Genomic DNA, 12694 nt, shown 5'->3' on the forward strand with positions numbered 1-12694 from the left:
GGCCATTGTGAATGACAGGGATGAAACTGCGCAGCCTGCCATGATGTTGTGCTAAGATGTTTCACACGGGACGACGCGTCGTGGAAAACATTTGGGAGGATTGACAAGTTAAAGGCCAGCCCTCTGCTCTTGTCCTCTTTCAACCCTTTGTATGACCTACATTACCGAGCTATAATTCTGGAAATCACATGCTGATATAATGGCATACATATTCAGAATAATGAAAACAAATGATTAATTCCATATTTTATTTACATGATGCTCGTGCTGTAACTAAGGATTATTTTTTTGAGTCTGTTAATGTGAAGCTTGTTTTGATTAATTGAGTAATCGTTTAGGCCCTAGAGCAGCAGTGGGTAAACTTTTTGGCTCAGGGGCTACATTGACTTTTAAAATTTGACAGATGGGCCGGGCAAGCATGAGATGCGTACATATCAAACATAAACATAAAAAGGTGAAGCCCGGTGGAAATATTGGCGTGATGTTACTTGAGTAATTTGGTGGTTGACCCATAATCAACTTAAATGTGTTGTGAATCATCCATGTTTTATGTTTTGGGTGAATTTCATTGTAAAATAAGAAAGTGTGTATCATATTGGGTAATATAAATATATTTTATTACCATTTGCTTGGTATGAAATTACATATTAGAAAAAGGTTCTGTGAAATTATTTGCTGTAAAGAAGTATTCCAATATGTAAGGTTAGTGATATTAACTGGTCTCGGAGGCTTTCATTGGTTCTCTTTGTTATCACTCTGTGATTGCCCGCTCTAATTGGTGGATAGGAAGTGGGTGGGGCCTAGGAGGAGGGATCGGGAAGGAAGGTACTAGAACAAGGGGGATCAATATCAAAAGTAAGAGGAGAAGGAAGGAACGAAAAGACAGCCATCATTAGCAACCTGGTTATAAAGTACTTGTGTGAGAAGTTAGTGTCTCGTCATTCCCATTGATTTACTACCAACGGTACAGTGGCAGTAAGTGTGCTACAAAAGGCATTACAGTGTTGTTACCTACATTAACTTTTAGTGGGAACAGTGTTGTTGAGCATCCTTTTTTTTGCCAGTGCATGGAAGTCTGGTGTTAGTTTTGTTGTGGCAATTATTTGTACAGGTCTAAGGTGTTCGTCACTCAGCTGCGATCTGTGGGGTGCTTTGTTGGTGTTTATCACATGTTCACGCACATATGTACAGCCAAACAACACCAGCATCCTCTGTGCCATCTTCTGGATGTTTGGAAATTGGCTGAAATTAATGAAGCATAAAACTCATCCACTTTAAGAGAGTTGAACTTCTTCTTTATGACAGTTTCACATTGGAGATCAGTCAGTTACAACTGCAACTCCTGTGGCACCGTTTCAGGAGCTTGTGTGAAGGGACATACCAGCTGAATTGACTTTTTCAAAATCAGAGAACCAACGGCAGAATTCTCCATGCAGGCCATCCAGTGATTTTCTGTATTTTTTCACGTCTTCACTTCCTCTTTCAGCATATAGTGTGGGGAAATGAGCGAATTGCTTGTTTGACATTTGCTTTGAGAATAAGGCTAGCTTGGTTTTGAAGGTTTTGATGTTTGTGTACATTTCATGCACAAACTGGTCTTTCCCTTGTAGCTTCACATTTAGCTCATTCATGTGTTAGTATGTCCACAGCAAAAGTTAATCACAAAGCCAATCTATGTCACTCAGCTCAGGAAAATCGTCAGTAGCTCCACAAATGAAATAATCTCCTGTTTGAGATCCCACACTTGTTAACATACTTTCCCCAAACTTAACCACCGGACATTGGAGTGGTAAAGCAAGTCCTGGTGATCAGCGTCAGTCACCTCGCTCAAGTTTTGCAACTTGCTTCACTACGTGTTCAAGCTGCAATACAGATTTATCAGTACTTCCTGGTGGATTATGCAGTGTAGGAAAACCTGGTCAGGGTTGTCGTCTTTCACCCTCTGCTGGATTCTTTTGAGCAACCCGACATTTATTCCAGTCAGATTTGACGATCCGTCTGTGGTTGGCGTTGGTGAGCATAGTCCAAGGTAGATTGTCCAAGACCCCAACACGCTGTTATACAAGTCCTCTCCCCTCGTTTTCCCCGTTTTTGGCCCAAAACTCCTCCGTTATCTCAAAATGATCATTAATCCCTCTGATAAAAATTAAAAGCTCAGCAGTGTCCTTTTTGTCATTACTTTCGTCCAGTGCCAAAGAATGTAATGTAAATGACTCCGGTTATTTCTTTAGCTTGCTAGCTAAATCTTCATCAATTAGCTCAACACTGCGAGTCAACTGTCCTGTGTGACATGCTTATTTTTTAAAATTTGTCCTTGATCTCATGACACAAAATACCTGCTGTTTCAACCATGAACTAGTTGGGAAACTTCCCTTTGGAGAAAGGCTTACTGGTCTTTGCTAATTTGAATGCCAGAAAATAACTTTGTGCCTTTGTGCTTAATTCTTGGACAGCAGTTTGTCGGATAAAGGTGTTTTGCTGAGCCTGCAAACAAGCTAGCATTAACATGCTTTCTGGAAAAGTGACGGCTGATGTTGCATTCCTTTAAAACCGCAACGGTTTCTTGACAAATGAGCCTTGTGACCGGACTTCAGTGAAAAAGTATTTAGTTGTCCATTCCTTATTAAATGCTCGGCACTCACTGTCGACTTTCTTCTTTGGCCCACTCATTGCTATAGATTGGTTCAGACCAGTAGCAGAGTAATAACAGAGGAGCCCAGGCTTGGCAAAATCAAGTCAATGTATCACTGTATATAATGCGCCACCTGGTGGAACGACCAGGTATTACAGGAAAAGGTCAAATGAATGCTGTCACAATTATATTTGATTTCAACAATTCTGTATCAATCTTTTTGGCGGGTAGGATGAAAGGCCAACCGCATGTGTCCGATGGGCTATATTTTGCCCACCCCTGCCCTAGCGGGACCAAATCAATATGAACCAAACAAACAGTTAATAGGCCGCACGTTGGTCTAGTGCAGGGGTCACCAACACAGTGCCCGGGGGCACCAGGTAGCCCCCCATGACCACATGAGGTGCCTGCAAGCCTGCTTTTCATTCAGGTTTTCAGTTAATAATGAAAGAACACTAGAAAGAAAAGTATTCTGAAACATAAAATGTGAGTTGTGGGTACCAGTATTTTGTGAATGTTTTAGTAAAACAAGCATATTTGATTTGTTTGGGTTGAAAACAGGTATGAAAATCATTTCTACAAAAATGAGTAGCTCGTGGCCATTTTCATTTTCTAAAAGTAGCTCTCACAAGAAAAAACGTTGGTGACCCCTGGTCTAGTGGTTAGCATTTTGGCATCACAGTCAGGAGATCATGGGTTCGTATCTCGTTTTGAAGGATTTCAGAGGCTGAAATCAGAAGATATTTACGTATTTAAATGAATAAAACAATTAGTCGCATACGAAAATAGTTGGTGATTAATTGGATAACCAAGTAATTATTGCTGCTCTAATGATAGATACCTGTTTACTGAGTCTGGAAGAAGTCTGTAATTTTGAAATGTTGAGCTCCGGTCATACCGCCCGAACTTTGCTGGAGCGGTGAAAAAAATCATCACCCCTCGTAACCGCGCACAAAATGGGAAAAAAATTAGAAAACACGGGCGTTGTCCTAGCGGTGCACCGCTGAAGCCGCCGTTGCTTTAGTGTTGGTTTAACGGTAGCGAACGTTGGTTTAGCGGTGACGCGAGCATTGCTCATGCGGGCTGGTGGCATCTTCATTGTTCTGTGGGTGGTGTCGAATAAACAAGCCTACTAGTTATTTATGACTTTAATCGCCAGGTCTGCTCCCATGCATCATACAGCTCCACACTCACAACTGTTGGTCCCATTCGCAGTCCCACAGTGCCCTCTACTGGTCAACATGTAGCAGTATAAATATAATGTGTCTGCAAACATTACACTCATGAAGTGCTGGAAGGCTCATTCCACAGCTCCACCATCAGCTTGTCATTATCCATGGTAGTACAGTTTTACTGTAACTTTGAGCAAATTCGATATAACTGAGGTCTGCACTCAACGGCTATTCCAAATGGGCTCCTGGCCCATATCTCCCCGTATTAATAGCGAAATTCTGCTCCGCCTCCGACACCTCCATACCAACGGCAAACCAAAGTTCATCACCGCAATGGATCGCTGCTTCAACGCCTGACACCGTTCCAGCAATCCCGTGTCCGCTCGTAAAGCGCTTACAGCCGCTCCAACTAATTTTTTGCAACGTTTAATCACCGCCCGGACAAAGCTGGCGAAGCAGCAGTGGTCCAGCGTTCAAGATTTCTGAGTTGACGTAGCGGACCCAAGTGTCCACGAACTTCCGTCTAGCGGCGCCAAACTTTGACTGGGTGTTGCTGGAGCGGTGATGAACTTTGCCGTAGCGGGAAATTGCCCGCTCCTCACCGCTGGCAATATTTTGTGCAGCGCAAAACTTTGGGAGCGGTAGGGGGGACCATCAGCAGTGACCGAGCGTATACGACGTTGCCTAATGGGGGCCAACTTCTGTTAAACGGTGGTGCGCGGTTACGAGCGGTGATTAATTTTTTTCGCTGTTCCAGGGACGCTACAGCAAAATTCGAGCGGTGTGACCCAAGCTTTAAATCCATTGAAACCCTGAATTTAGACCATTTAAAAAGTGCTTTTAGTACTACTGGGAACACGCCACTTGAATGCTAATGAGCTGTGTTTTTCTACACCAGACAGTGTGCGACTCCCAGAAGCGCTATTATGCACTGTATCCACTTTTTACATATACAGTGGTCCCTTGTGGTTAATTGGTTTCACACCCAGCTGTGATAAGCGAATTTCTGTGAAGTAGCATTCCTTATTTATAATCTTATTTATAAATATTTATAAATAAACATTAAGTAGTTTGAGCATAGAAAACCAGTTTACAACCTTCTAAATATTTTTAACATTATTCGAGTCCTGTAGACATGAAATAACACCCTTAGGTGTTTATAGTCGTTAGAGATGCTCAGACAGGCTTTGATGATGCCGATTCCAATACCGATCATCCAGGACTGAAATCAGCCGATACCGATCACATGGATTAATTATTCATTTTTCTATATATTATTGATGAGTGCTATTGACCGGGGTGCCGTATATAAAGGGGAAAAGTCAGGACAATTCCAAGGTCCCTTGATTGCCAGGGGGCTCAAAAAATAGATAATTACTAATAAAAATGTGTAAATAATTAATAATAGTTTGTTTTTTTTACTTCCCGGTTTTTATACAGCACTTCCTGCGTTGGCTATTGTCTCATCAATGTAACATTACTAACACCCTGATCAGACAGCATAGAATACTACACATCGCGATGTCTGAGTGTATCTTCTAAATGCCTTGTATTTGTATTTTAGTTGATTTTGCTGTTTTTATTCTTTAAAATTCTTACTTTTAGCCCAAAAATATATAAAAATGTATTCATTATGCATATTTTTTGAGTAACAGGCTGTATTCAACCACAAAACAGCAATGATTTCTTATATTTTTTAAGAAAATGTGATAGTGAAGCTGTGAAATTCGAAGCATTCTAAGTTGCGAGGGATTACTGTACACTGTAACTCTGCACTCGTCCAACGTAACAGATGCCATGTATCACAGACAACAATGTGATATTAAAGTGTAGAACAGGAGGGCACAAACACAATACTAGCATAGCTATGTGAGCTACAGTGTTACATTACAGTCACACATAAGCATATTTGCGAAAGAAACACAAAATGGTGAAACTTACAGCTCCCGCATCTGTACCTGATGACGGATCGTTGGCAGGCTTTACTTTAACATGTATAGCGAAGCCTGCTTTTTATTTTTCCTCTGAGTTTGTGAGTGTATGGGACACTTTGCATAATAGACAACTGTTAAATGATTTATTCTCCTCTCTCTTCTTATATTCAGGAAAAACTGGAGCAGCAGTATGCTCAGAGCTACAAGCAGATTTCTGTGTTGGAGGATGACCTGGGCCAGACACGAAGCCTCAAGGAGCAGCTCCACAAATACGTACGTGAGCTTGAGCAAGCCAACGATGACCTGGAGAGAGCCAAAAGGTCAGACCTTTGTCCTTTCTCTTTGTAGCACATCACTCAGCTGCCATAGCAACATGAATCAATACAAGTGTTTGGATGATATTTTTCCTTGCCACTAGAATGAGTTCATTATTACAAATGAATATCAACTGCTGTTGAATATAAAATACATGTTACAAAGAATGAAAAATAGTGCCATCAGCTGGGTCTGGTGCAGAACTGACACCACACTGTCATGTTTCTGTGCAGGGCAACAATTGTGTCACTTGAGGACTTTGAGAGCCGTTTAAACCAAGCCATCGAGAGAAACGCCTTCTTAGAGAGCGAGCTGGACGAGAAGGAGTCCCTGTTGGTGTCTGTGCAGCGACTCAAAGATGAAGCGCGGGGTACGGACTCGAGCAGATAAACTACACTGCAACTTGGCGGAGGTGTCATGACTTTATCGCGTTATCCTCCACAGACCTTAGACAGGAGCTGGCGGTACGAGAGAGGACCACAGACAGGATGTCGGCGCCCAGCTCGCCCACCTTAGACATCGACAAGACAGACTCGGCCGTGCAGGCGTCACTGTCATTGCCAGCTACGCCGGTGGGAAAGAGTGTGGAACATCCCTTTGGGCCAAAAGGTCAGCTTCAGATCCATTTAGTTATGCAAAAAGTGCATTTTTATGTGAACGTGTGCTGCTGTGTTTTCTCAGCATTGACCAACGGCTGCGGCAACTCATCCCTCACACCTTCAGGCAGAATCTCAGCTCTTAACATTGTTGGTGATCTGCTCAGAAAAGTTGGGGTAGGTCCTCCTTGGTTGTAGATAAAACAGACACAAATGTTACAACTAGGACTAAATGAGGTTGTTGTTAGGCTTTGGAATCCAAACTGGCCGCCTGCAGGAGCTTTGCTAAGGACCAGGCGACAAGACAAAACCTCGCTATGGGCAACCCTGCCCTCATCAAGCACAGCACCTACTTTGACAAAAAGTGAGTCTCTGCATTCTTACACTTTCACTACACTGACACACACATAGACCCAAAGGCACAAGGATCACCATTTGTGCATGTGGTCACTGCCATGTTTTCTACAGCAGCGCTCTTAATGGATTGGACCCCAGCGCTTTGACCTCCATGACAGCTTCCAGAACTGTGTCTCCACCGGGCCTGCTGAGTGTGTGAGGTGATGATGGGACATAAGAGGACACATGTCACTGAGTGTGTGCGAGCGAGGGGGTGTTTGCACAAGAGATGCTCAACAAGACGCTTGATTCACACTTTTGTGCACTCTTTTCCTCGCACGTAACGGCATGTGCAGAACGCCGCTCTTTTTACTGCACCTTGTATGAATGTTGTTGCCAACGTGTTGCCCCTCGGGGCAGCACACAATCCTCCCCAACCCCACCACGACAAAAGGTCCCGTATGACCTCACTACTTCACTTTATTTGCACAGTTCGGCAAGTTATTCCCGTTTCGAATGTATGATTTGTTTTTTGTTTGTTTTTTTAAAGGGATGTGTTCATATGTACTAACTAATCACACCAGTTGCTTTACAGTGCAGTATTCTGTCGCATGTGTGCTCACGGAGCATGCAGAATGTGTGCCAGGGGCACGGGGCCTGACTGTACGTCCACACTTGACTGAAGTGAATGTTGATCGTTCAAAGCCTCATAGCAAAAGTGCAGTCCTGTCACCCCACCAAGGGTCAAGCTGCCCTTAACTGTGCATGAAGTGCGTCATTTTTTTTAATGCCTTTAAATATAGTGACAGTCATATTTACCTCATTTTTAAAGTTGCAGCTGGCTCTTTAAACCGTGCAAGACAACATATTTCCTAATATACATTTCCGTCAAGCAGCTATAGAACACATTGAACCAAATGTTCAACAGGTTTCAGCAACCTTTTTATTGCCCAAAACTGTTGCTTTGGTCCCAATTTCCCATCTTTACCATGACATTGTTTTTAATGCTACAAAGTGTTCTTTAGCACAAAGCCTGTTCCTGAAGTGTGTTCCTAGGCTCAGCGTGTACTGTACAATGCTTGCAAGGATGGTCGTTTAACCACCTTTTGGACATTAAGGTTTTTTTTATTTATTCCAGAGTATGTATGGCATGTGTTTAAACAGTGTTGCACAGTGGTTAAAGCCATTGTGGAATGATCTTGACGTTTTAAATAAACATTGAGATGATGAACGGGGTGTGTAATTTCTGTAAGCCATGACTTGAGCTTATAACGTGAGGAATGAAACGGTGACGTCTTCCATCCATGATCCTGCTGCCTTGAGGACATGTCAAAGGTATCACCTCAAACGTCGAGGCCTAGTTGCTTTTCCATGTCCACCTTTAATATGTTCTTCTTGACCTAGAAAGATAAAAAATAGCAGCCATGTATGCGTCTGGATTCGATGGCTCTGGTCTTACCTTCCTAGATGCAGTCATGGGGTAGCCGTCCACAAACACCACGTAGTGAGGAACTTTGAAGTGGGAAATCTGTAAGCATAGAAACCCCTAAACATTAGTCTGCTTATAAAACCAAAATACAGTCAAACTTTGGTTAGCGTCATTAATTTAACCTGTAACTGTAACCAAAACAGACGCAAATCGAATCAATTTTTTCAATAAGAAATGTAAATCCAATTCATAAGTCTAGAAAGCCAAGAATGTTAAAACAAAACATGTTTTGTTACAATTGTAATCGTACATGCAGAAAACAATTTGAAATGCATATAAATACATATTAATTATATAATATTGAAGGTTACTTTTACCTTCAGTGAAGATGAGATTCTTGACGTGGCAGCGAGAGCAAAACCTTCCTCTTAAACACTTTACTGTTTTGCCGTGAGTTATTTCTTGAGTTCAGTCGTGTTTCACGCCTCAGTTCACCCAAAATGGAGCCAAAGAAAGTTGCAAGTGCCACCATTTTGACAAGGTAGGTGAGAAACAATATTGATTAAAAACATAATTCATGACAAAACGGGAAGATGGTGTTGATCTTGCTGCCACATAGTGTCTTTCGGAGCAGTCATGGCTTAAAAGAAGGTAAAAGTAACATGTCCATATATCCCTTTATTATATTATTAATATCCTTTTGTGTTAACATTTTTGAGTAAACTGATGACATCATAGATGGGTGACATAGCTGATTTTGGATTTTGGCATACATTATTGAGATTAACTGAAAAACACGCTAACCGAAACGAATGCTAAACCAAGGTTCCACTGTACAGTACCACTATTCACCACTATTTGCGGGAGTGACGGCACAAGACCTTCAGCAAATGTGAAATACAGCAAAGAGAATAGAAAATAATACAGCGAATGGACACACCTGTAAAAAGGCCTGAAAATACCTATTCTAGATACTCTAAACCAGGGGTGCTCACACTTTTTCAGCCCGTGAGGTACTTTTAAAATGACCAAGTGCCAAAGATCTACATCCTACTATAAAACATAGAATATACAATAGAATAGAATAATACATGTGGTATATTTATAAATATGAGTATATATGTACATTGTACATATACATATACAAGTTGCATGTCAAAATGATCTACCTCATGATCTTAATGATCTTATTATTACTAGGTCTCCAGTTTTTACTTTTTTTAAGAGGAGCACAATTTCGGGCCGCACACCAAAATTGACTTGCAAAGTAAACATTCAAGTGGTTCTGGTGCTGCTCTGCTGCCCTCTACTGTTTTGTTGTTGCAGCACCATGCCGACCTAGGGGAGGAGCTCATGCACACCTGTACTCAATCAAGCTACGTGTACTTAATGCCTGCCTGAATGTCTCACCAGTGCCAGTTTGTCTTCCCATGCCTGCTCATGTTCCCTGTTACCCTTGCATTCTGGTCTGCCTTGCCTTGGTGAGTATTCTTGCTAAGCCTGTTCTAGTTTTTTTGCAACAGTGATTATTGTTTGATACTTTGTTCCTGAGTAGTGCTTGTGCAGTGATTTTTGTTTTTTGCATTTTTGTACATTTTTCCTTTTACCGTGTTTGCAGCGCTTTGTATTATTTTGTACTTTTAGTTTAGTTTTTCCCGTGGCTAGGCCCGGAGGTTTTTGTTAACGTTTTGCTTGTGGACACTTTCTGTTAAACTTTGATATTTTCATTCAATTGTTGTTAAACGGACACGTGTGTCTCTCTGCATTTCAGGATCCTGCCTAGCGGCTTTACGCCACCTGTGACAATTTGTGCGTTACTGACAACTACTGGGCCGAAGTGGGGGTTTGCCTTTTAAGTGTGTGAAACAAATATGGTACTACACAAACACATACTACTACTACTACACAAACCTGAATTTAATTTATGCCTGTTATAAGAGTAATACTAATAATGGGAAATTAATTGTGTGTGTGTGTATACATACACTGGATATAAAACTGCACATTAGCACAGGAAAAGTGCTCATTATCTCAGATTTACACAGATGTGTGAACAATATTTGACAGATGTTGTGTATATGTGAAAAGTTTTAGATTTTTCAGATTATCTCATAAAAAATGCAAAAACAAAAGTGTTGCATTTATATTTTGTGTGTGTGTGTACCAACAGCGTGACAAAGCAAGCAAAAATAAAGTTATTTTCTAACCAATTTGCATATTCAAATATAATATCACCTGTCCTGTAAGGAAAAACTTGCAAGAAAATATAAAATTTTGGTATTTTTCATTTTGTATGAATAAATGAGTGACATAACATTACATAGCACGCAAAATTGAAAGTTGTCAAAATTTTTATAAAATTAATCTGTTCAAATTAATCATGATTAATCACCATTTGCAACTGTGTGAAATATTCCCATTTTTACTGTAATTTATGAAAAGAAATGAGAGGTCGATTAATATATTTTTAATGGTCGTTTGCAAAAATTGCTCAGGTTTTTTTTTTTTTTTTTTTTGTCTGACTCAAATTTAATTTTTTTTGCATTTTGAAGCTCTTGATAGAACCTCCTTAAGATCTAATGCAAATTCTTGCAATTTTTTATCTGGTCTTAAAATTATGATCAGAGGTGTAATTCTAATTTTGAATGCGTGCCACTTTCGTTATTGTCTGAATTTTGCTGAAAAAAAACGAGAACACACAAATACTGTGTAATAAGTTTACATTGTGTGTCAACAGTGGCTTATTTTGTCATTTGGGGGCCCAAACCCATTCAATGGGGCCCTCCGCAACCTGGGACTGCACTGACAAAAGTTTCATTCTCACTCAGCACAAGGTCTTCAGTGTGGGCAGCAGCTGGATTCATAGCCATGTTTATATACCCTCCCAAAAACGATTTTAAATGTTATGTTTACCTACTAAGCAAATGATAAACAGTAATATTTAAGATTTAATTCATATTCACACTTGTTAGTGCTACTAACAAGTGTGAATGTGAAAAAAGTTATCCTATTTCCTGAGCAAGATTAAAGTCCTTAAATCCTCTTGAGGGTTTATTATTACCTAACAAGTGAATAATTGCAACGCTTTTACTGTAACTGATAAGAACATTAACTCATTGAGTGCCAGCCATGTTCAGAGCAGAGAGCTCCATACTGCCAGAGTTTTGGGCCATTTTTGCTGATCTTCCAAGACCCACAGAATATTGAGTTTAAGGACTACATCAACATTGAAACTATCTAAAGAAACTTTAGATTCTCTTCTTGCATGAGGAAAAAAAAATTTTTTCTAGCCTTTTTGGGTCTTTAGATACTGGTGGTAGAACATAGGGTAGTTTCAGCAAAAACACCTGATTTTGACCAAAAAAACAGAAAACAAGCTATTTGTGTCTACGTCACCAACATCACCCACGTCACCTATCTTTCGCGATCGCGTCACTACTAAAGGCAGCTCCACCGTCAGACAAGCTCTGTGACAGTGTTAGCTGCCTGTATTTTTTTTGTCTCCACTCGATTTCTGCTTGTTTCGCCATTTTACTCTCTCAACCCACAATCCGTCTTCTTTGTAGACAATCTGTCGCTGCCAGTTGGAGGAAATGAGAACTGTTGCCCCCTACTGGGACAGAAATACATTGCCTACAAATCGGAAATTTACACACAAGATGAATAAGACTTTGATCTGTCGCTCCCGTGAAAAAAGCAAAAGACATCAATAGACGTCTTTCGTCAATAGACGTCTTTGGCAGTGAAAGAGTTAAGCAATGTTTAATTTACTGTAGTTGACCACTTTAATACTGACATCTTTGTGATGAAAAGCATCACTTGGAGGCTCAGCTTGATCTTGAGAACCCCCGCTGCGGCTAACACTGACAGTAGTGCTGTCAAGAGCATCTGGCTCTTGTCTATGTTTGTAGTTGGGACAATGAAAAAGGTTGTGACACATTTGGTAGTTTCAATAAAACCGTGTACTTTCCTCTCACCTTCTCCGCTCTACTTCGGTAACTCCGCTTCATCTTCCTCCACACCACAACAACTTTGTTTTTGCGACCGTCTTCCAGACTCAATCTGTACATGCAGACTGACATCCGCGGTCCATTGCATGAGAAGGGAGGGGAGAGCAGTCGAAACGATCATGCTAGATTACTCATTTTGATGTAGTTTTAAGCACATCATTTAAGACTAAAACAGTAATATGTACTTTAAATAGAAGATAAAGGAGACGTTTGGGGGCCCCTGGAAATCTCGGGGCCCTAGGCAATTGCCTGTGTTTGCCCAATGTTAAG

At 40.8% G+C, this 12694-nt stretch overlaps 2 protein-coding genes across 8 annotated transcripts in view; one reads left to right on the plus strand and one right to left on the minus strand.

Annotated features, from left to right (window-relative positions):
* Positions 1–8216, plus strand: part of ndel1b (nudE neurodevelopment protein 1-like 1b) — a 33372-nt gene extending 25156 nt beyond the window's left edge. For 3 of the 7 annotated variants that reach the window (XM_054759601.1, XM_054759603.1, XM_054759602.1), the window contains 5 exons: positions 5910–6058; positions 6287–6423; positions 6498–6826; positions 6898–7013; positions 7118–8216. In XM_054759601.1, coding sequence (XP_054615576.1) covers positions 5910–6058; positions 6287–6423; positions 6498–6826; positions 6898–7013; positions 7118–7205 — 819 coding nt within the window. In that variant the 3' untranslated portion in view covers positions 7206–8216. The remainder of the gene's footprint in view (positions 1–5909; positions 6059–6286; positions 6424–6497; positions 6827–6897; positions 7014–7117) is intronic. The other 4 variants (XM_054759606.1, XM_054759604.1, XM_054759605.1 and 1 more) reach the window with 3 other exon arrangements.
* Positions 8197–12694, minus strand: part of LOC129171431 (medium-chain acyl-CoA ligase ACSF2, mitochondrial-like) — a 30533-nt gene continuing 26035 nt past the window's right edge. The window contains exons 17-18 of the mRNA XM_054760074.1: positions 8445–8513; positions 8197–8385 (exon numbers count right to left, since the gene is read on the minus strand). Of these exons, the coding sequence (XP_054616049.1) occupies positions 8329–8385; positions 8445–8513 (126 nt within the window). The 3' untranslated portion in view covers positions 8197–8328. The remainder of the gene's footprint in view (positions 8386–8444; positions 8514–12694) is intronic.

Source organism: Dunckerocampus dactyliophorus, chromosome 18 (assembly GCF_027744805.1).
Source record: "Dunckerocampus dactyliophorus isolate RoL2022-P2 chromosome 18, RoL_Ddac_1.1, whole genome shotgun sequence".
NCBI lineage: Eukaryota > Metazoa > Chordata > Actinopteri > Syngnathiformes > Syngnathidae > Dunckerocampus > Dunckerocampus dactyliophorus.